The 23,965-nt window shown below is 36.3% G+C and overlaps 1 protein-coding gene across 1 annotated transcript; it reads left to right on the forward strand.

Annotated features, from left to right (window-relative positions):
- Positions 1-570: 570 nt before the first annotated feature.
- On the forward strand, positions 571-20,823 carry LOC127656996 (N-lysine methyltransferase SMYD2-A). The gene is made up of 12 exons (XM_052145607.1): positions 571-934; positions 1,711-1,774; positions 6,014-6,124; positions 13,839-13,899; positions 14,302-14,426; positions 17,696-17,763; positions 17,880-17,982; positions 18,108-18,218; positions 18,778-18,901; positions 19,240-19,414; positions 19,642-19,750; positions 20,087-20,823. The coding sequence occupies exons 1-12, from the start codon at positions 762-764 to the stop codon at positions 20,168-20,170; spliced, it is 1,308 nt and encodes a 435-aa protein (XP_052001567.1). The 5' UTR covers positions 571-761; the 3' UTR covers positions 20,171-20,823.
- The last annotated feature ends 3,142 nt before the right edge of the window (positions 20,824-23,965 follow it).

Below are 23,965 nucleotides of genomic sequence, written 5' to 3' on the forward strand. Positions count from 1 at the left end.
TCTGTCCGTTTATCTGTCTGTCTTTCTGTCATCTGTCTGTCTATCATCAATTTGTCATCTATCTATATCTATCTGTCTGTCTTTCTGTCATCTGTCTGTCTGTCTGTCTATCTATCTATCTATTTATCATCTATCTATGTCTGTCAGTCTGTTTGTCTCTCTGTCTTTGTATCTGACTTTGTCTGTCTGTCTGTTATTGTTTGTTTGCTTCATTGTTTTACAGATATAATGTAACAGATCATATATTAAATGTATGTATGTTCTTTATAAACAAATGAAAGGCATGATGACGAAAAAAAATCTAAAGGAAGGAAAGAAAAGAAAGCAGAGTAATATTGTCACTTTTCAAATGTTTGCGAGTCTTGCGACTTTGCGTGTTTCACCCTCTGAATACAGATCAGTGTTTCATCTCAACAGTCATGTTGACACACACTTTCGCAGGATGACCATATGATGGCGCCACGAGACAAAACACCAAGGTCGGCGGTGCCAACTGCTAGCCAATGTCGCATCTGGCGGGCTTTAGGACCGCTCTGTGTCTGTGGTATTGCCGTAAAGCCGCCTGGCTGCTGGTGCTGCTAGTTGTTCGGAATCTTCTTGCCGAGCATGTGGTGTGGCACTGGCGTCACTACACTTGCCGCAGTCACTAACAAAACTAACTGAGACCGATATATCGCTTTTAGTGGGCCGAATATAGTTGAAGTCAGAGATAGCTTTTGGACGAGTTCAAGGAAGCGAGACACTTGGGGAGGTCAAGAGCGATGAAAACCGAGGGAATTGAGGGTACGGAACGGTTTTTGAGCTCTGGTAAAGGCCGGGGACTCAGAGCCACAAAGCATTTCAAAGTTGGCGATCTGGTGTTTGCCTGTCCGGCGTATACTTACGTGCTGACAGTGAATGAGAGAGGCGGACACTGCGAATTCTGCTTTACCAGGTCAGCGCGTGCCACTTTGTGTCTTTGTTGTGCAAACATTATCACCTGTCATGTTTTGCATGGATATTTCTCTTGAGAAATGTATGTAAACACCTTTGTGAGCACATTAAAGAGTAAATTGACTTACGTTTCATTAAATCTGTAATAAAGGTCAGTTTTGCATACATTTATTCCCATAGTTCTAAGCCACTGTATGGACTCGTTAGGGGGACAGGCAATCTGCATACTGTGCTGGGCTGATCCCACTTAAAGATGGCTGGCACATGCTTTCTATTTGTACTGTATTTAAATGCTCAGTTTGGTTATGCTTGCACCACTTTTAGTTCCAACACCTCCTGGTCTCAAATGTTGCAGAGTGCTATAGATATATTCAGTTAAATAATTAATTCACTTATTCAGTCAGTAAAGTGCAAGTATTACTGTATGTGACATGGTCTATACTAGAAAAAGTCTCAAGGGTCAACGACAAGACATCTTTATATAGCAAGCTTATGTCAACAACATAAGCATATGCACAATTATGCATGTGATTGCAGCCCAAAACTTTAGACATTAGCAAGACTGGCGAATAATGAAGGTTCCTAGAAGTTTAGCATAGGTTGGCTTTTCATCCATAATTGAGCACATGTACTGTAAACTTACAAGGAATTAGATGCTTACTAAATTTAAGTAACTGAAGGGTTGTAGGTTGCCCAAGTGTCACATGAATTAGCGATTGGTCTTAGAAAATTGAGATGATCCTACCCATTTCACTACGTTTGTCATTTCATTTGCAGGAAAGAAGGGCTTTCAAAGTGTGGAAAATGTAAACAGGCGTACTACTGCAACGTAGAATGTCAGGTATGTCTCTTCTTCGGTCAGAAATTAAAATCAGTATTAAACATGCCATTAGGTGTTCAATTAAGTTCATTTTTGATCTGTCAGCATATACCAGATCTTTTTCCCCTAAGCTAAGTACTTAAACTACTGTGCTCTAATTGCAATGGTCCCACTGGAGCAACTTGTGTTTAAGTGCTTTTCTTATGTAGGGTTATGGGCCAGAGCCACATGATTTCATCATAGCTCATCTCCATAGTGGATTGGGATCAAACCTGCAACCTTTGTGTTAGCAACCTTGAACCTTTGCCACTGGGCGTTGATCAACCATTGCTGCCAATTTTTCTGTATATTTTTAGCATTTATAAAAAATAAAACAGTAAAAAAAAAATAAGGTTAAATTTAATATTAGGTAAAAAATAAGGTAAAATTAAGATTTAATGCATTAATTTATTACAATAACACAAAATAAAGACACAACGTTTAAAGTGGCATAGAAAAAAAGAGACCAACCATTAAGAAATATTGCAGACAGTATACAAAATGTGTCCTGTGTTAAAGCCCCCATAAGTCTACCTCAAACAGATTGGCAAATTCAAGACTACAATGGATTTCTGTAGACTCTAAACCAGTAGTATGCTTTTGTTCAGTGATATTGTAACAAAAAAAATAAAAACATATTGACTTTTAAATGTTTAATGTCTATTAAATCCTTTTGTTTGCTACTATAATGTCTTTGAATTCTCTTCATTTAGGGGCTATTCTCATAAAATTTCAATATGTGATTTTAATTTGATCAAGTAATCAGCATAACATGTAATTCATTTGATTACATTGTATTGAAACTAGATAGGGTTTGAGTTGTAGTGATGGGACCCTATGTGCGTTAGTTGTAGTGGTCAGCTGATATATCGCAAAAGCAAATAAATGGACCGAATTTTTTTTAATGTATGTTTTTGTTTGCCCAATTACATCTCGGCACCTGCTTGCTCGTGAAGGAGCTGTCTGAGACATTAAATGACCAATCACAGTTCTTTTTGTTGTTACTGCCATCATGTTACCTCAATAATAGACCGGTGTGCAAAACAGCCTCATTTAAACGGTCCTGCATATCAGAGCCATGACAGACCCGTGTGAGCTCATGATATTTACAGTGTTTGGGTGTTATATTCACTCTGTCTCTTCTCAAAAGTTTCCTGTAAATGTTAACTGTCTTGTCTGATGATACAAAGGCAAATGTCAATACAACTGTTGTCTGCAAATATGTGGATATCTCATTTAAACCGATTTAATTCACAAACCTCAGGAAACTTGCGCAAATCTGTTTAAAAAAAAAACTAAAAACCACATCGGTCGACAGAAGGGGGACTTCATGAAATTTATGCCAAAACCATTTATTGCATCATCAATACCATAAGCCCAGCATACTGTAGATTTTAAATTGCTTGTCTTAAAATGGCTTTAAGCATCATGTATTTTTTTTATGTAGGCTTTGTTAAAATAGGTATGTTCATGATAGCACAGTTGACTCATTTCCTCGTTCCCGAGTAAATTCTCCAGAATGAGGTACAGGGATAGTGCTCTGTGAAGAGACCACAGCCAGAGTGACAGCTCTGTAATTGATCTTTGCTGGTGAGTGCCAAGATCAGTCGAGAATCCAGCACACAGAATAACGATCATCAATAATCCATTTGCACTCAACCATAAATCTCATCCCTGCTGTTTTAAACATTGTACAAGTTGTGGCTTTAGAATCAGCATATCCATCATCATAAGGGTGTGCAGTGCTCCCATTCATTCTTGCTCTTTTACGTTGTCTGTTTTAAATGACAGATTGTATCATTTAGGATTATAGTATTATGAGAAGTTCTGATTTGAAACCAGACAATGCTGTTTTACACTAAATTACATAAAAAATTTGTCTAATTTAGCTGCACCAGACAGAATTGCAAAAATGGTTCTGTGAGTAATTCACATTCTTCATAGGGAGTTCTATGCTATTAACCTATTGAGCCAGCTCTGAGGTAAATAACAACATTACAAACTTTAAAGCGAAAAAGTATTTGGAAATCATGGGGGAAAGATCTGTAAATTCTTAAATGACTGACTGAACTACCTCCTATTATTGCTGTCACGAATATGAAATTTGTCTGACAATTATTAGTCAAACAAATATTTTTGACCATGGCGTTTAATTGTCCGTTTTAGGGCTTTAACGATTATGAGGATTGATTGTCATGCTTTTGTCATAGGTGTATGTGTGCTTCATAAACCATAAGAAGTAACTTTTACATGATTTCCTTTAAGGCTTTAAGAACTTGACATTTAAGAATTAAAAAATTATATTTTAAATTTCAAAACATTACGTCTCTCTTGTTCAACTTTAGTCTTGGTCCATTTTGCATTTAAATTGTTGCTGTTGGATAGCCAACCTGAATACCTATTATATTATAAATGTGCAATTGTAAAATATGTCTATCCAAAATTCTTCACTTTCACAAGTTACCTCAAGGCTCTCTTATTAACCCACAAACCCTTATTTCACACGAAGACAGACTCTGGCGTGACATGGGGATTCTCTGTGTCACTGCGTGTCATTAACACTGTCTGTATGTACCCACAACGGCAAATTACATTTACCATAACATGATCGTTAAATGAAAGTAAAACCGGAGTGCTTTGCATTCACTAAAATCCTAATTTTTAAAATCCTCGTAATCCACAGCATCACAGCTGTGTTCTGTGGTGAGGCTCATTGAGACTGTCAGAGTTCAATTTTATGAGAAACTCAAACGTGCTGTTCATTCCCTTATTTGGACAATAAAATGTGATTGGAATTTAAAGTGCACAATAACCATGATTATACGATTATTTAATAATCGTGTCAGACCTACCTCCTATTAAGCATTGTGAATGCCGTAACACAAAAAGGTTATACTAATATTGACTTGTGGTCACTGATTATACATGCAAAAACACTATATTATTAAGGCGCACACAGTAATTTGTTACTTGTTAAAAAAAAGCTTAAGAATGAATTGTACTATTGACAAATCTTTTTCATATTTTGTACACACAAGTACAATAATGAAAGCTGTTTTATTCTACATGAAGTGGATCGCCTCATTGCAGGGATGGACTGGACATCGGGGAGCCCCGGGACTTTTCCCAGTGGGTCGGTTGAGTAGTGGGCCACTCAAAGTATTCAAAGTGTGACGAAAGTATCCGCCGCTGGCCGCAGAGCTGGTTACATCTCTCTCACACAGCACTGACAACTTTGCTTTGCTGAGCTTTACATTTCCATGGTAACAGTGAGTTCTCTGATTGGTGGATTGATTTCCAGAATTACAGGAATTTGGCTATCAAACACAATTTTGTAAACATTTCGTTCATATGTAGCTGACTTGCTATACAGAAGTCTATTCCATCATTTACAAATCTAGGAGCTCTTGGTAGGTTTGTATTAAAATTAATTCCACTTCTACTTTCAGAACCCGATTATTGCCCTCTATTTCGTGTTAAACAGCTTATTGCAGGAAGTCCTGCTCCATACTAACACCGTTGGTTGAGCCAGCTGCTGACATGTCAGACAGTTCAAATAAACTGAGCAATATTTTGAAAGAGCCACAGTGTTTACACTCTTTGAGAAGTTAATCTGCAAATGGCTTTTAAAAAACGTTGTTAAAATACAGTGTTGCCTATTTAAATCTAAAAAGAAAAAAATGAACAGCAACAGTAATATAATTGAACCAGTAATCACAGAACAAGTCTATTTAGTCTGTTTATTTTAAGGTTCTTGGGTGTTGCTCTATTCCCAAACTGAGCTGGGAGGCGTTCTGGCCTCACTGTTGCTATGACAATCCATCTCAAACACATTAGGGATCGGTTTCTGTTTGCTTGCCAGAACACAGGATTTTGTTTATTCGTTGCCCAGTAGCCTGTGAGGCAGCCCAAGACTAATTCAAAGAGTTATCTCCCAGGAATTCGCCTTAAGGCTACCATCAATGCAAAAGCATGACTCATCAAAAGGAAGTGAGACAACCTGCAGTCGGTAATATCAAAAGCATATAATCTCAAAAAGGATATACTGTATGTGACCCGTCAAGCTGTTTTATTCAGCCATAAGTGTGTTTTGTTGTTTGCTGGAGTAAATGTCATGATCTTTCGATGGAATAAGAAAATGTATGCAGTATGTTTTCAGTCTTAAGAGTCAGGTTTGTATGTGCTGGTGTGAAATAAACTGTGGCCTTGTACTTCCCCCAGAAAGGAGATTGGCCAATGCACAAGCTGGAGTGCTCTGCTATGTGTGCATATGGCGAGAACTGGTGTCCATCAGAAACAGTGCGACTGGTAGCTAGAATAATTCTGAAACAGGTAAGGATTACTACTTTTTGTTTCTTGTATGCTGTTTTGTTTTTAGCAGAACCTTCAAATAATTCATTTTAAAATTGTACTGTAATTACAATATGGTTCTATTCATTAATATTGGTTAATGCATTAGGCATTATGAACTTACAATGATGTATTCATCTATGATGATTACAAGCACATGTACTTAACACCGTTATTGTTACATTTAGCAGTTGGGAAGAGTGTTAGTGGTTAAGCTGTCGCCTCCTTATTCTAGCAAACTGTGTTATTTTGGTCACATTACCATATGTTTCGAAAGAGCCTTCAGCTGCCTGTGATTATTAGATGCATATGTGAATAGTGGAAAGCATTTATTATACTTGAAGCTGTTTTTGTATTACAAATTAATTTTGTCAAAGCAAATTTGTCCATGTCTAAAACTATATACTGTAGTTGGGCTGCCCCCGACCAAAGATTTACGTCTTGTCGACTAGAAGTCGTTCGTTTAAGCCATTAGTCAACTAGTCGCATGTTTATGATTTGAATTGAATTACTTAAATATATATTTTTGGGGGGCATCAGAAAATGGATTAAGTTCCAGTACTGAGAAAGAATATTATAAGTAACACTGTTCCACATTACAGAGAAATACTAAACCGTAATAATGAGCCTTTAAAATATACATTTTACAAGCGCACTCACGAAGCGAGCTGCAGTGACACCGGCAAAAGCAGTTATGATTCTGAATGTGTCGGAAAAAACAGCAAGGAGACTATATGAATGTTTTGTTAATTTATAGAGAGAAATGCACATTAGGGTTTTGCCGACAGACGATGATCTCTGGGATCAACAATGGTCAGAATGATCACTAATAGCTGATTTTTTTTTATTTTTTTTTTTTTACCATTTCAAGACTATATTTGGCTCGTTTTTCCATGTATTAAATAATATTTTTATTATTAGGCTATTATTGTCAAATTAATATTACAAATAATTTGCCCTGTGGCTCACAGACACGCGGTTGAAGATATACACTTTATTATATTATTAAGAACAGATGACAGAAAAGCCATCTATGTGCATGAATGATGCGCTGATACGGAGGTGTGCAGTCTCGTGGAACATGCGCGTCTAAAAGGTTCTCACTCTTTCTTTTTTTTTTTTTTCTTTGCAAGAACAGTATCATTTATGAGTGCTGCAAATAACCTCAGACATCTCAGCTCAGGAGCTGCTTTGAGTTCAATTCCCTTAATTTCCAAAGAGCAGTTCATTGTGAATGCAACTCTACAGCCTGTAAAATAATACAAACTATATCAAATAATACATAATATATAAAATAATACAAACTATATCAAATAATACATAATATATAAAATAATACAAACTATGTCAAATAATACAAAATATATAAAATAATACAAAAACACATTCATCTCGAACCATGATTTATATTTCAGTGATTATTATCATTATTATAATTATTATTTTTACATTTATAATTGTTTTTATGTCTTCATTTGTGCAAGTAATTTTCTGCCTGCAAGTTTAGTCGGATACTTGCCTGACGGTAAATGGAAAGGTGGTTATTTATATATAATATCAAAACCAATCCAACCAAAAGACTCTTCTCATCGACTAACGTTTGGTCGACTATCAGGGGACAGCCCTATACTGTAGTATACATATTGGTGACTTGCCAGTGTATAAAACCAGGTAATTGTTTTTTTTTGTCTTTTTTTTTTTTTTTTTTTATTTGCTGAAGATTAGCCATGAAATATTGCGGAACCCTTTAGAGGACAGGGCATGATTTATACAAAAAAATTCTGAAATAGTTTTGAGTGCCCTCGCAGAAAGTTTAAAATAAATGAAATCTATGGTATTAAAAAACAATTAGTAAACCATGGCTTAGTTGTAACCACGATAGTTCCATGTTTTGTTTTGTGTTTTTTTTTTTTATGGTAACATGGTTTTACTATGGTTACTACAGTCTACAGTATTACTATAGTAAAACCATGGTTTCTGCCAATAAAAAGTAAACATGGTTAGCCAGGCATGGTTGCTACATTACTATAGTAACACTATTATTTCTGATAAAAACTATGGTTACTACAATATACAATATTGCTATAGTTTTTTGCTGAAATCTTGTTACTATGGTAGCTAAACAGGTATTTTTTAAAAAATTTTTTGTCATAATCCATTGTTTACTATAGTAATAACTGTGTTGTTTTGATGGAAACCATGCTTTTAATACAGAATACTGTATTCATATAGTAACCATGCAGATTAACCAAGGTAATCTTGTAGTTTCTATGGTTTTACAAAGAATATCAAGGTTAAAATATGGTTGGGAGAGTCACGTGTCACCATGCAAGGTTCAGATGTTTGAACGGCGAGCTCTGTGCGCTTTGCTAGTTTTAATACATTTCATGTCATAAACCGGTGGGATTCAATACACCCTGATCCTTGACTGTTCTAGGAAGACAATATGTCAAAAAATTATAGATTATATTCTGTTTTACAAAATGTGTATAGACGCACCGGATTTGAGGAATCTGATGACAAAGTTATAAATGTTAGGATGAGTGTATAGTCTCTCTCCATGTAAGAAATATGATATAGTGTTTCTTCTAGAAATGCATCTTTCTCCACAGGAAGCGGAAAAATGTATTTTTAGCGCTGGCTTGAGTAAGAAGAGGGGAGTCATTACATTGATAAGTAAACATCTACATTTATCTAGATAAATTAGGAAGAGTCATTATTGTTTTAGCAGAAATACAGGGGCAAATATTTACGCACATAACGCTGAGCAGGGCTTTTTTTATAGATCATAAAGGGAGGTTGCAAGACGCTGTATATTGAGAGGAGACTTTAATCTATTGATGGACTCAGTCTTTGATCCTAGTGAAGCAAAAGTTTTTAAGCCCCCTAGAGCAACATTGATGCTTCACAGGATGTGTAAAAATCTTGGTCTTACAGATATTTGTAGATTTTTGAACCCATCCGGTAGGGACTATACATTTTTTTTTTTTTATATCGAAGTCCCTCATTTCATCTGTTGTTGATTGCTCAATTGGAATATTTTAGTCTCAGATCACACCCTAGTGAGTTTAGAGGTGTTGCCACATACGGAGAAAAATAAATAATATAGTTGGCGCTTTATTACATCCCTTTTGCAAAATCCTGAATTCCAACAAATGCTAAAGGCTGAAATCAATGTCTATATGGAGACCAACTGGTCCTCAGTATCCTCTGTGGGCGTGGCTTGGAAGGCACTTAAGGCAGTTATTAGGGGTCAGATTATACAGTATGCCTCATTCTTGAAAAAATTGGAAGGGAATATTAAAAGAGCTGAAGTGCCGAATGTTGTCTGATGGCCTCAGATAATTAACCCTCTTATACATATAGGGCCACAGCTCTTCTGATAACATTAGGCATTCCATCAATATCATGTGGTCAGTGGCGAATGATCAGACTCCGGTCGCTGCCATCTCACTTGATGCCGAAAAGGCGTTTGATACGGTAGAATGGGATTAACTTTTAAGTTTTGGAAATATATACGGGTTCAGGAATACTTTTATTGGATGGATTAAGTTACGTTATATACATCCGGTAGCAGAGGTACAAGCAAATGGATTCATTTCCGATTATTTTACTCTGGATAGGGGCACCCGGCAGGGTTGCCCTCTTTCCCCATTATTGTCTTGCTCTGTAACCATTAGCAGGTGCGATAAGAAGGGAAGATGATTTTCCAGGGGAGGTGGCGGGAGGTATGGCGCATAAGCTTTTGCTTTACGCTGATGATATTTTATTATTCATCTCCGACCCCATTAGATCTATGCCTTGCCTCCACAGAATTATTAAGTTCTCAGGATACAGAGTTAATTGGTCTAAATCTGAAGCTTTGGCTCTGACAGCATACTGTCCGGTAACAGCTTTTCAGCTGGATGCCTTCTAGTGACCTAAACAGGGCATTAAGTATTTGGCCATTTTATTCCCAGTACATTTACCTGCTACAATCTCTCCCTTTAGATGCCCCCCCTCTCTAATTTCAAGCAATTTGATAGCATAGCGAAGTCCTTCATTAGGAATGGTAAGCGTCCTAGATTACATTTTATTAAGTTACATAGGCCGATTGACAAAGGTGGGCTAGGCCTACCCAAGATTTTGTTTTATTATTATGCATTCGGTCTCAGACATTTGGCTCATTGGTCGATTCCACCTGAGCGAGCCCCTCCCTGGTTTTGTATTGAACAGGAAGATCTTGCCCCTATTTTGCCATTGCAAAGCCTTTCTATCAAGCTAACAGGAGAAGTTAAGTTATGCCCTGTTATCTCACATTTGCACTCGGTATGAACAAAAGTATCCAGAGTGTTTAATTCGGAAATGTATTTATATGTTGTCTCGAGTTTATGGCTTAACCCCAAATTATGTATTAATAAATACCCTTTCTGCAAGTCAGGGTGAGGGGGGTTACTACACTCAGAGGCCTATATGAGAGTGGAGTGTTGAGATCCCTTGAAAATTTGGTTCAACATTTTGGGATTCCCAGATCTCAGTTCTATAAGTATTTATAGCTGCGCCACCTGCTCTGTACTGTTTTTGAGAGTAGTTTACACCCCCCCCCTAAATCAGCAGATACTCTGGGAGAGGCTTTTGGAAAAGGTCATTAGCTGTCAGTGTATTACTCCCTGCTAATTCAGTGTCTGGAGGACAGAGCTTTAAATTCAAGATATCAAGAGATTATGGGAGAAAGATTTAAACTTTGTATTGGAGGAGGGAGTGTGGGCTAGTTTTCTAAAAAAAAAATCAAGTCCGTATCTAGAGATGCAAGGGTCCACCTTATGCAATTCGAGATTTTACATAGATTATATTGGACACCCTCTAGATCATATAGGCTTGGTCTTAAAGACACACCCATCTGCTGGCGATGCCAATCAGAAGATGAAGACACAACCCATGTTTTTTGGAGGTGTACTAAGATCCAACCATTTTGGTTGAAGTTTCAGAGTTTTATATCTGACGTATTGGGCACTCAAATTTCATTTTGCCCCAGACTCTGTATTTTGGGCGATTGGGCGGTCATCAATTTAGGGAATATACACATAAAAAAATTGGATTCTGACCTGCGTCCATTCGTGCGTACGTGTGTATTCTTATGTGATCACAGTGGTATTCGTTGAGGGTCAGGTTGGGGTTGGTGGATTGGGGAGGAGTAATAGTGTTACCTCTCCCCAATGTTAAATGTTGATTTAATGTATATATGTTGTGTTTTTCTTTGTTATATATCTTCGAATCAATAAAAAATGTTTTTTAAAAAAAGGTTAAAATATGGTTACAGTATTAAAACCAAGGCAAATCTATTGCTAGGGAGCGCAAAAATATTGCGAGGGCATGCAAATTTTATTTATTTATTTTTTTAAATAAAAAGGTAAGTATCGGTAGGGACTCTGTAAATGATTCCCCAAAATGGTAGCCATGGGGTAAACTCTGTCAGATGCATTGATGTAAGCCATATCAGTGGCTCAACTAATAGTACAAATTTCCTCAATGCAGGAAATACTATAATGAATGCTGTTAAATATGATGTTAATGGTTTTACTACATTCAGATATTCTGAATATTACATTTGTTCCTGGCTACTGTATATACTTTGGTATGGGATTTATTTGTTTGCAGACATCCTGAAATAAGTATACATTTTTTTAATTTAATTTTTCCTTGCCTAGACTAGAGGACAACTTATTGTAATTATAAAGTGGCACAGTTTATCCCTCTCTCCTTTAACTTGCTTATTCCTTGCACTGTCCCTAGTTGGGCAAATAGTAAAGATGTATGCATTTACTGCAGACTAATAATTAAGAGTCTCTTCTAGAAATATAATACCTAATAGAACATGAAAGGATTTTTGGCCATGGGACTATGTTGAGAAGGCAGGTCTCAAACCAATCTGGTGCTTTGTAGAGTATAGCCCTAGACAATTTTCTCAACTAGTTTATAGAGGTGAAGAGGTCTAGTGCAATTGCATTTCACGGTTTGAGTGCTAAAGTTCAGGCTATGTGCCTGCCACAATGAGTGTGTTTATATGTGTCTTGCACTGGTTTTGCTTATATCTTTGCAGGGCTCCAAACAAAAAAAATGACTTTGGATCCATTGGCTCTTAAACTGTAATGTTAAGAAGCCAAATGGCTGTTTTTAGTTGACAAATCACAGAATTGCTCTATTTAGATAGATAGCCAAAGAAAATTAAGACAGCTGATAACCCATTAATCAAAGGTTTAATAAAATTATATAAACCGATCAGCCACAACATTAACACCTTGCGCCTAATATTGTGTAGTCCCCCTCGTGCTGCCAAATCAGCACCAACCCGCATCTCAGAATAGCATTCTGTGATTTTATACTTCTCACCACAATTGTACAGAGCAGATACTGTAGACTTTGTCAGTTCAAACCAATCTGGCCATTCTCTGTTGGCCCCTCTCTCAACAAGGTATTTCTGTACACAGTACTGCCACTTACTGGTGTGTTTTTTTTTTTTTTTTGCACCATTCGTTTGAAATTCTAGAGACTGTTGTGCATGAAAATCCCAAGAGATCAGCAGTTACAAAAATTCTCAAACCAGCCTGTCTGGCACCAACAATCATCTGTGCGATTTGGCTAATCAGCCAATCGTGTGGCAGCAGTGGAGTGTATAAAATCATGCAGATACTGGTCAGGAGCTTCAGTTAATGTTCAAATCAACCATCAAAATGGGGAAAAAAATGTGATCTCAGTGATTTGGTCTGTGGAATGATTGTTGGTGTCAGACGGGCTGGTTTGAGTATTTCTGTACCTGATGATCTCCTGGGATTTTTCACACTCATCCTGTGTGCGACTGCCTTAAATTAAGGATTAGATCTCGAATTTGCAATGCTGCTCCGGCACATATGGCGCTACCATGTGTTTCTCATGGATGACTTGTCCCTTAATGCGTCAGTCAGAGAAGATCTGTGAGTCATTCAGCTGAGCCATGGCGCCTTGTGTCACACAGCAAGTGCTGTTAGACAGTTGGCTGGAAAACTGTTACATCTTATCAATCAAGCTTTCAGTGAGTACAGTGCAAATTCTGTGCATTGCATCGCATGTTTGACAGTTTGCGAAGGTCATGTCAGATCTAAATATAAAGGAATAGTTCTCTCAAAATGTCATCATTTGCTCACCCTCATGTCATTCCAAACTCGTATGGCTTTTTTTTTTTGTTTTTTTTTTGTGGAAGACAAAAGGAGAAATTTTAAAGAACTGTACTGGTTGTTTTTTCCCCATGCATTTACAAAGTATGGGTACTGGAGCTTTCAGGCTTTAAAAAGGATGCAAAAGCACTATAAAAATATAATAATCCATAAAACTCTTTTTATATAAAGCCATCTGAATCCATACAATATTGCTTTATGTGATGACCAAAAATGTCGTTATTCACGAACAAATCTTGACATCCTCCCTAGCACTTCTTGACACATTCATGAGAGAAGTAACAATGTCTTCTGAATGTATCATTCTTTTGAATCGGTTCTTTTCAATGAATTGGTTGATCTGTTCACAAAAGCAGAATGAGTGATTCCTTCATGAATTGGCCTCAGTCCCCATTCACTGAATAGGAAAAAAATATCCCTCTGTGTTCCATGGAAGAAAGTCATACAGGATTTATTTTTGGGTGAACTAATCCTAATCTCAGAAACATTATTTTCTTGTTTTACAGAAAACCCAGACAGTGAGCACTCCATCAGAAAGAGTGTTGACTCTTAGGGAGTTGGAAGCACGTAAGTGTCAAACATTGTTTTAGGTTGAATATTTTCTAGTGGTTTTGTTTCTGTTGCTTAAAATAGGATTTGAAAATTTCAGCTCCAAAGGTAGTAAAGGCCAGTGACATTCCACACCTGTTTAATGACCCTTACCAGCTGCCCTGTTGGCTGTCACAGATACCATATGACGCCTAGAGCTAGAACTATATGTCTTCAACTGTGTCTTCAATTTTAACTGGCAGAGCCAGGTGACAATCAGAGAGAAATTTCCCTTTTTTAAGAAAAGAGAGCTGTTAGTCACAATGCCCTAAAACTCAATTATATATTATTTTATCTATTTTATGGCATAGCTTTGATAATACAGGACCGAGTGCTTTTGTTAAAAATTATATGTTAATTGCTGGTTCTGTATGTATGAAGATTTGGACAAGCTAGACAATGAGAAGAATGAGATGAATGATACAGACATTGCAGCACTCCACCACTTTTATTCCCGGCACCTCGATTTTCCTGATAATGCAGCACTTACAGAGCTCTTCGCCCAGGTACAGTCAACCTCTTTTAATGTGATTTATAATATTTGTTAACTACATTTACATTTATTCATTTGGCAGACGCTTTTATCTAAAGCGACTTACAAAAGAGGAAGAACATCAGCGAATCATCTTAGGGAGACAGTGGTACAAAAAGTGCCATATTACAAAGTTTCACTATCATCAGAATAGTACACCAAACAGATTTAAGTGCAACAAGAAATGTAAATAATTTTTTATTTTTTTTTTAGTGACCGGTTAAGTGCTTTTGGAAAAGATGTGTTTTTAGCCGTTTTTTGAAGATAGAGAGTGAGTTAGCTTCCGGATTGAGTTGGGAAGGTCATTCCACCACCGTGGTATGATGAAACTGAAAGTCCGGGAAAGTGTTTTGGTGCCTCTTTGTTTTGAGTACGACAAGGCGGCGTTCCTTAGCCGACCGCGAGGCTTCTGGTGGGAACGTAGCTCTGCATAAATGTTTTTAGGTATGCTGGAGCAGACCCAGTGACTGTTTTATATGCCAGCATCAGGGCCTTGAATTGAATACGTGCATGAACCGGCAGCCAGTGGAGAGAGACAAAGAGTGGTGTAACATGTGCTCTCTTAGGCTCATTAAAGACTAGACGTGCTGCTGCATTCTGGATCATTTGCAGGGGTCTAATAGCTCATGCAGGAAGGCCTGCAATGAGAGCGTTACAGTAGTCCAGTCTAGTTATGACAAGGGACTGAACGAGCAGTTGTGTGGCATGTACAGAGAGGAAGGGTCTTATCTTCCTGATATTGTAGAGTGTAAATCTACATGATCTTGCAGTTTTTGAAATGTGGTCTGTGAAATTTAGCCCATCATCAATGGTTACCCCTAGATTTCTGACCGTTTTGGAAGGCGTAACTGTAGTTGGACCCAGCTGCACGGTGATGTTGTGTTCAACAGCCGGGTTGGCTGGAAAGACAAGGAGTTCGGTCTTGGCAGGGTTGAGTTGAAGGTGGTGTTCCTTAACTATGCTTTGGGACTTTATTTACTGTTGTTGTAGTGTGACACTTTGCCATATTTTTTATTATGACCATTTGATCACAAGTAGTTGAGAGTGAGGTTGAAAGCTTGTTGCTGTCCTCGTGTTCCCCACATGTTGGAAGGAACAAGCCTAGATTCAGCCAGTCACAACTCTTGTCAACGATCTGTTACATGGTGCTCTTACTTCAACCCCCAACACTTGGCTGGAAAAAGCTCTGTCAGTGTGTCATGCCACAGAGGCCATGCCCTCATTCTCAGTCTCTCTTGCATTTATTTACACATACACGTAGTAATAACATAGCGTTGGCCTATTTATACTGATCCATTTCATGTTGTACTTGGGGATGCACCTATCCCATACCTGGATTAATATCTACACCGATACTTACATTTTTAAACAGATCAGGTACATTTGATACTATGTGTTAGTGTGACAAGTTTCCAGTGTCAAGCAGTTTGTCTTTCCGCGCTGAATGCGAAATTGCTGCGTGACATCGCAAAATCGTAGCCAGTCAGAAGATATTTGATGTTTAATGTACAGTTTTTGGAAAGAATGAATTTGGACTACTCGGCACGATGCCAAAGAAACTGAATCCAAACAATTCACAGAATGTTGTAACGCTGTCGTTGTTGGTTAGGATTGAATCTCTGCTTAACATGGAAGGGCTTTTATCGCTCATCGTAATTTGCTTTTTCATGTCACATAATTGTCAAGTTTCATAAAAAGGACAAAAACATAAAAATACAATAGCAGTAGTCCATATGATTGCTATTCCAAGTCCTCTGAAACATACAATAATGTTACGTGTGAAAGTTGTTGTTTGTGAAAAATCGTCTGCTGCTCTTAAATGTCAATCTCAATTTGATGTATTGGAACAATGCATGTAGCGTTTATTTGGCGTTTATGAGAGAACCAATGGCTTTTCTGCATCAATTTCATCAACCTATTGTGGTGCGTTCTGATCGTGAATGAGATTCAGCAGAGTGGATTTATCAGTAAATACATTTTTTTTTTCATACATGTGTTTCCCCTAAATATTAACTTTTTTTTGTGTTCTTTTATAATAAAGTAAGTTGTAATTAAAGGTTTTTGTTTCATTATACATCAGACAGTAAACCCAATAATTTCCTCCTGGACGAACTTCCGATGAAAGGTCTGTTCACACAGAGACCGTAAAAAATGCAAAAAGGTGCTTTGGTGTTCTACAAACATTTATACTTGCTTCCTGCCCAGCCCCTTCAGCATTCAGATGTCAATGCTAGAGATTTATATATTGAATGCTGTTAAAGCATTTATTTACATAATGTGGCATAACTGATTCAATATGTTCTTTCCATGGTTTTGATGCATTTTTGAGGAGTATATAATCTGTTTTTGATGCTAGTGAGATTAGTAAAGAGCACTGTTGCATATTTATTTGCACATATATTTTGTTACAATTATATTCAAAATGGTATCCCGAAACATATCCTCTTTTTAGAATGCCTGGATTAATGCTGGGACCATATAACACAAGGTGCAGTGATAAATACGCGTACGCGTGGAATAATGTTCATTAAGTATAACGGGTATAGTAAAGTATAAAATATCATGCATAATATTACAAATAATATAAAGGAATCACTGGCTCATGGTCTTTTATTTAAATGATTGCATATTTGTAAGGAATTCAGAAATCGCATGCTTGGAAAAGAGCACCATTACAGGAATACTTTGTATTATCCTTGCAGTGGTTCTGCAATTCGGTTGTCTAAAGTAATGTAAAGAGTCTTTTTTTGATGTAAAGTCTTTTTTTTTTTATGGGATATTTTACTACAAGCTCAGTTCAGAAGGAATTGCCGAACCATGGTGCAATTTTTAATCCTGCTATTATCCTTCTACTATGTACATAAAACAAATGACTAGGTATATTATAAAATATCAGGTGTCATCACATTAATATTCTAAAAAGTTTACAGTGTACAGTGTACAGAAAGTGTACAGTTTCTATATTGTTTATATACATGTATATTATTTATAAAATGACAAAGGTCCTTTCATTCAGTCAGTTTTCATTGCAGTCTGAAGAAAAAACAATTGGACTACTCAACGTAAAAAGAAACCTTTGGATTGTCTGCGTATGATTTGTCAGACCCTGTGTGAATAACGCCATGGGAATCCATTGTTCCAAGTCAAAAGCTAATCTTGATGTGAATAGACCTTTTGTGTTCTTCACAATTTATCTTTAATTTTTCAGGCACACATGCTAATTCCTTTCTTTCTGCATTATAGGTGAACTGTAATGGCTTCACTATTGAAGATGAGGAGCTGTCTCATTTGGGGTCTGCTGTATTTCCAGAGTAAGCCTTATAGAAATCAAAATCACTGCCATGACACATTTGATAAAACATTTACTTGATAGTAATCAAATGTATATATTATGCACATAGACATAGATTCTCTATTTCTGTGGCAGTGTTGCTCTAATGAACCACAGCTGTAGTCCAAATGTGATTGTGACGTATAGAGGTACAGTGGCAGAGGTGAGGGCTGTGCAAGAAATCAACACCGGAGAAGAGGTGAGATGTGGGCCATAACATTTTCCTTGCATCTATAATTAGTCATTTTAATGGAACAGATCTTAAAAGTTTGAAATTACAGAATTATAATTGCATTAACAGCCCTCTTAATTTCCTTGAAATAGATTTTCAACAGTTACATTGACCTTCTGTATCCAACAGAAGATAGAATTGAAAGGTTGAACGATTCTTATTTCTTTAACTGTGATTGTAAAGAATGCACCTCGAAGTCAAAGGTGAGTTTTAGTTTTCACTCTCTTTAATAAATGACAGAATTTCAATTCATCTAAAACATATACCTCATTTAGATGGTGATGTTTCAGAAGGGTAGACATGATCATTTCAACTCTATATTTGACTTCCAGGTTAAAGTTTTCATAGCATGTTCATAATACTGAGGCCAATTGGGGTTCCATTAACGTGTAAACATGCGAAGTCGAGCTACAATCGAATTATCTAGGCCTATTAGTTTGATTTAGCAAAAACCGGACTGATACGATTTCAGTTGGACTAAACATGACATTTTAAAAAGATGAATTATTGCTTTAGTCTGACTGAAATCGAACTTTCAAAGTGCATGTAAGCGCACTGTATTACTTGTGCAATGTTTATTGCAAAGTTTGCTTAATTCTCACATATGTGAGAAAGTAATGAATGAAACTGTAATGTAGGTGAACTGTAATGGCTTCACTATTGAAGATGAGGAGCTGTCTCATTCATTCACACTATGAATGAAAAAGAACAAGAATGACATTGAAGTCTGTAAGTGAGACTAACGCCTAATTGTTTTTTTAGGACAAGGCCAAAATGAAGATGCGTCAGAAGCTTAGCACACCTCCTGAGGATGAGGAAATCGCACAGATGGTGAGGTATGCCAGAAATGTCATCGAGGAGTTCAGAAGAGCTAAGCACTACAAAAATATCCTTCACAGGCCCTTTTTCTTCAGTAATATGGCATAAATGTGTGTGCAAACATATGTACTTTTGTTATATTGGGCAATATTTTGTCTATGTGACAGAGCAATCCAGAGGCAGTTGGTTATTTTTAGTCTCCCACATGGCCGAGCCTTATTAGCCTTTCAGAAATATCCCGTCACACAACTTTCACTGGTGTTTTTGAAATGCACAAATTTCTGAGAGAAAGTCTAAGGAAAGGTGGGAAGTAAAAACAAGAGAAGTCGCTTTTCGAGTGTTTAAAGAATAGATGTACTGAGCCTAAAGTAAACCCATGTTTTTCATCCTTGACTGCAAAGTTACCCCCCAGTGAACTGCTGGAGATCTGTGAATTAAGCCTGGAGAAAATGGGTTCAATTTTTGCAGATACCAATGTGTACATGCTGCACATGATGTACCAGGCAATGGGTGTCTGTCTTTATATGCAGGATTGGGATGGAGCAATGAAATATGGTGAAAAAATTATCCAGCCCTACAGGTAATGCTGGGCTCCATCTACATTTGTCATTTTTTTTTGTGTGGATAATTCACCAATAAATACATTTCTGTTATTTCGCGCAAACTTTTTTTTTTTTTTTTTGAGTATTATTTTCATGGAATGACATTAAAGTGACTAAATGGTGCCAGAATTTTCATTTTTCTGTGAGCTTCTGTATGAATGATGTATTCAGAATTGGATTGCACCTATGATTTATACCTTTTTAGTGTGCACTACCCTCCCTACTCACTGAATGTGGCCTCCATGTACCTGAAACTTGGAAGATTGTACCTAGGACTTGAGAAGAGGACGCAAGGAGTAAAAGCTTTAAAGAAGGTAGGATGTTATTAATGCTAATGTAAGATATTGAGTGAAAAAATAAAAAAGGAAAATCTCAAATATCCAGATTAATGGGATATTTAGCTCAGCGAGTAAAGACACTGACTAACACCCCTGGAGTTCGCGAGTTCGAATCCCAGGGTGTGCCGAGTGACTCCAGCCAGGTTTCCTAAGCAATTTGAAAAGGGGGGCTATTTACAATTATTCTGATAGTTTGCATGGAAACAAGATATTATAAATTGGTTTATGGCCATAGAAATTTTAAAAGAAAAATACATTTATTTTCATAGGCATGCAGGTTTTATAAATGTGTTGTGACTGAATTTATCACAGGCTCTTGCAATCATGGACATTGCCCACGGTAAAGACCACCCATACATCACTGAGATTAAGAAGGAAATGGAAGAGCAGAAATAATGAGGAGGAATATGCATCAAACGCTGACATGTGTCTTATACCTCTCCTTGGAATATACAAAGTGATGTCAAAATTGTCTGTCAATCTGAGATGTCATTTACACAGATTTTTAGGTTTGTAAATAGATGGCCTGAGTCAGAGATATTTTGTTGCTTGTATTGTATGCTTTGGGAAAAATGTTCTGCACTGTTTTCTGTGAAGAAGGGCTAAGATTTAAGAATCATATCACATATACAAGGTTTTTAACTAAACATTTTTGCCCTATCATGTAGCAATGATATTGCTGTTTTGAATATCTTAAAATCTATCACATTTTTATTTGTATTTGATGGATTGTTGCATGGTTCTTATTTTGCACTGATCAAAGTATATCTTTGATACTGTTAAGATATTGGACTTTCAATGTTTCAGTACATTTCAGTCATAGTGTTACTTTAATACTTTGTTAAATGTTTCTTGTTTGCTTGGAATTGTGTAATTTTCACAGGTAGCAGCAGCAACAAAATAATGAATGCAGACTGCCACATGCTTGAAATTTGATGTGGCAACACTAAAGTAATAAATTCATGAAGACAAACACTGACCTTATGCATTACAACTTTATAATTTCAACTTTTTTAGTGGAACACAAATCATTTCAATTGAATGAATTAAAGGGATAGTTAAATGAAATGAAAATTCTATCTTCATTTACTCATGCCATTCAAAATGTGTACGACTTTCTGCTGCAGAACACAAACTATATTTTTAGAAGAACATTTAAACTCTGTAGGTCCATACAATGCAAGTGAATGGTGACCAGAACTTTCAAGCTCCACAAATTACAAAAGCAGCATAAAAGTATTTCTTATGACTCCAGTGGATTAATCCATATATTTTAAAGAAATGCAAAAACTTCAGCAAACAGATCAGTTTTGAAATCCTTTTTTTACTATAAATCTCCACTTTCACAAAAAGGAAATAAATATTGATCTGTATCTCACCAACACCTATTATATTGCTCTTGAAAACATGGACTCGCGCAATTGCTGCAGCTAGATTATAACGTGATGTATCGTTTTTTAAAATTATTTATTTATTGACTTTTCAGCATTATTACAGATTCTTCAAGACGTTCGTCATGCAGAATACTGAATTATTTTGCTGTTACAATAAAAAGTCAATACTAATTCAACCACAATTAAAAAATATTACATTTAATAACATACAGTATTAAGATTCACTAATTACTAATCTAACATCAAACACCCCATATTACATTCTAAAATCCACAATCATTTAAAAGTTTGCACATGTAGGGAACTGGTGATCTCCGATATCTGTCAGTTCGACAGCTTGGAATTGTGCGTTTATTTGAGTTCCTTGTCTGTAAGTTCCTCCCTGAAGGGGGGTAGCCAGTCTCTGAAACCAGACTTGAATAGCTTTCTGGCAAAGTCAAGACACAGTTGAATTCGTCTCTCGCTAAAGTGCACGGACCAAGGAGACGGAGAGCATCTGAGTACCCCAGATACCTTTGACCAGTATAATTTTACAGACCCGTTTCTGCACACTTTCCAGCCTTTTCAATCCATCTTTTTGGCTTATTGACTTATTGAATCATAATATATGTCACAATGCATTTCTTATCGTTAAGAAAATTGGCAATACGTGGCTTTATTAATACGAGAGATTGTTTTTTGTGAGTTAAAGATGGATTGAAGTGAACAGAAAGGTCTTCGCCCCATTATACACTGCAACAAAATACGTTTTTGTTTTGGCTTGTTTTCCAATATAATTACCTAAAAGTCCTTTTAAAACAAAATAAATTTTCTTTAAAGACCGTATACTCTATACTGCAGAAGAAAAAAAATTATTGGAGAATGTTGAATATAATGTAAAAAATTCAAATATTTTAAAATTCTATTCTAATATTTTTTCTAATATTCTAAAAATCTTTAAAGATGCATTCACCTGAGAAGCAGCATATAAGATATTTATACTTCCTTTTAGAGAATAGATATTAAATATTAGTATATTTTGTCTTCAATCCACTTGAGAAAATACACTTGTATTCAAAATACTGTTATATTTAAGATACATTCTCTTAAGAAGCAACATATAAGATATTTAGACTTGCTTTAAGTAAATGTATCTTGTTTTGAGAATTTTTAGATCATTTTAAATGGAAAACAAAAATGTACTGAGTTTTCATAGTCATAACGAGAAAAAATTTACCAGTGCTGAAGAAGTAATCCAAAGTATTTAGAATATGTTACTGACCTTGAGTAATCTAACGGAATACATTACAAATTAAATTTTATGTATTCTGTAATCTGTAGTGGAATACATTTCAAAAGTAACATTCCCAACCCTGCTAAATACACAATCACAAATCACAGGTGAAGTATTTACTATGACCAAAAGTTGGCTTAAATCCCACTTTAGATAACTCAGTAACTTTTGTCTTTGTGTCATCTTGGACGTACACAGACACCTAGTGGCTTGGATGCAGAATAATTTAAAATCAAAAGTTTTCCATTATAAAAGCTATTGTAGAAATGTAGTATTCGCAGTCAGCCATTATAACTTTAATCGATGAGTGAATGTGTCAAATAACAGGATGGTAAAAAATACTGAGTGCACCTTTAAATTTTGTATAATTTTTTGTTTTAAATTTTCCAGACCGGAAAATCACCATTTTAAAATTCCCTGACATTTCTTAAAAATTGTCAAATTCACAACTCGAAGGTTGTGTATGCAAATTGGCTGAGAGCTAATTCCACACACCCAATTAATTCCTTCCAAACAGAAATAATAAAAAATTGTGGAGTTAAATTCAAATGGGCGATAATATCCAATCAAAACGCCAGAGTCGTACCAAACGCGCCAATGGCGACGCTGCGTTCGTTAAACAACAATGTTGAACATTTTTCGAATTTCCACTCTAGTAACGAGCGGAAAATATCATCAGAGCCGTCTCGGAATGACTGTTTGTCGATTTTTACTCTAGTTCAGGTAAGGTAGTGTCTTTTTTTGTAGCGCGTAGTAGCCTAGTATTTTATTTTTAAGAGTGGGACATTTCAAAACTCAAATGCTTTATAAGGAAAATAACCTGCCCTGGATCCCTGACCGTTCGCTATGTTAAACCAACCACGTGATTTCTGTCATAAACCGTAAAAGTGTTGTTTGATTGTTACACTACACATGTTGATTACGTATACATTGATGTGGTGTTGGGCAGGTTTTACTAACGTGGGCACATTTGCTCCCCAGAATATAGGCTACCGGACCCACACACAATCATATATTGTGGCGACCTGCCGATGGCCCACAAGAGGAAAACGACTTTTTATAAACTTACTAAAAATGTTTGAACGAAAACATAAAAATGTAAATAAATAAAGGTTTCTGTGAGGGTTAGGTTTAGGAATTAATCTCCGTATAAATACAATAGAAGTCAGTGGAAAGTCCCCACCATGATAGGCAAACGTTTGTGACAAATGTACAGTGCGTTTAAAAAGTATTTGCCCCCTTCCTGATTTAATAAATGTTGGTGTGTATGTGTATGTATATATATATATATATATATATATATATATATATATATATATATATATATATATATATATATATATATAGAATATTATTATTATTGAAGCAAAAAAATATCCAATTCCTTTTTCACCCATGTGGAAAAACTAACTGCCCCCTTAAACTTAATAACTGGTTGTGCCACCTTTAACAAAACAACTGCAAGCACTTCCAATAACTGGAGATCGGACTTTCAAAACGCTGTGATGGAATTATGGCCCTTCT

Source organism: Xyrauchen texanus, chromosome 16, assembly GCF_025860055.1.
Source record: "Xyrauchen texanus isolate HMW12.3.18 chromosome 16, RBS_HiC_50CHRs, whole genome shotgun sequence".
Classification (NCBI taxonomy): domain Eukaryota; kingdom Metazoa; phylum Chordata; class Actinopteri; order Cypriniformes; family Catostomidae; genus Xyrauchen; species Xyrauchen texanus.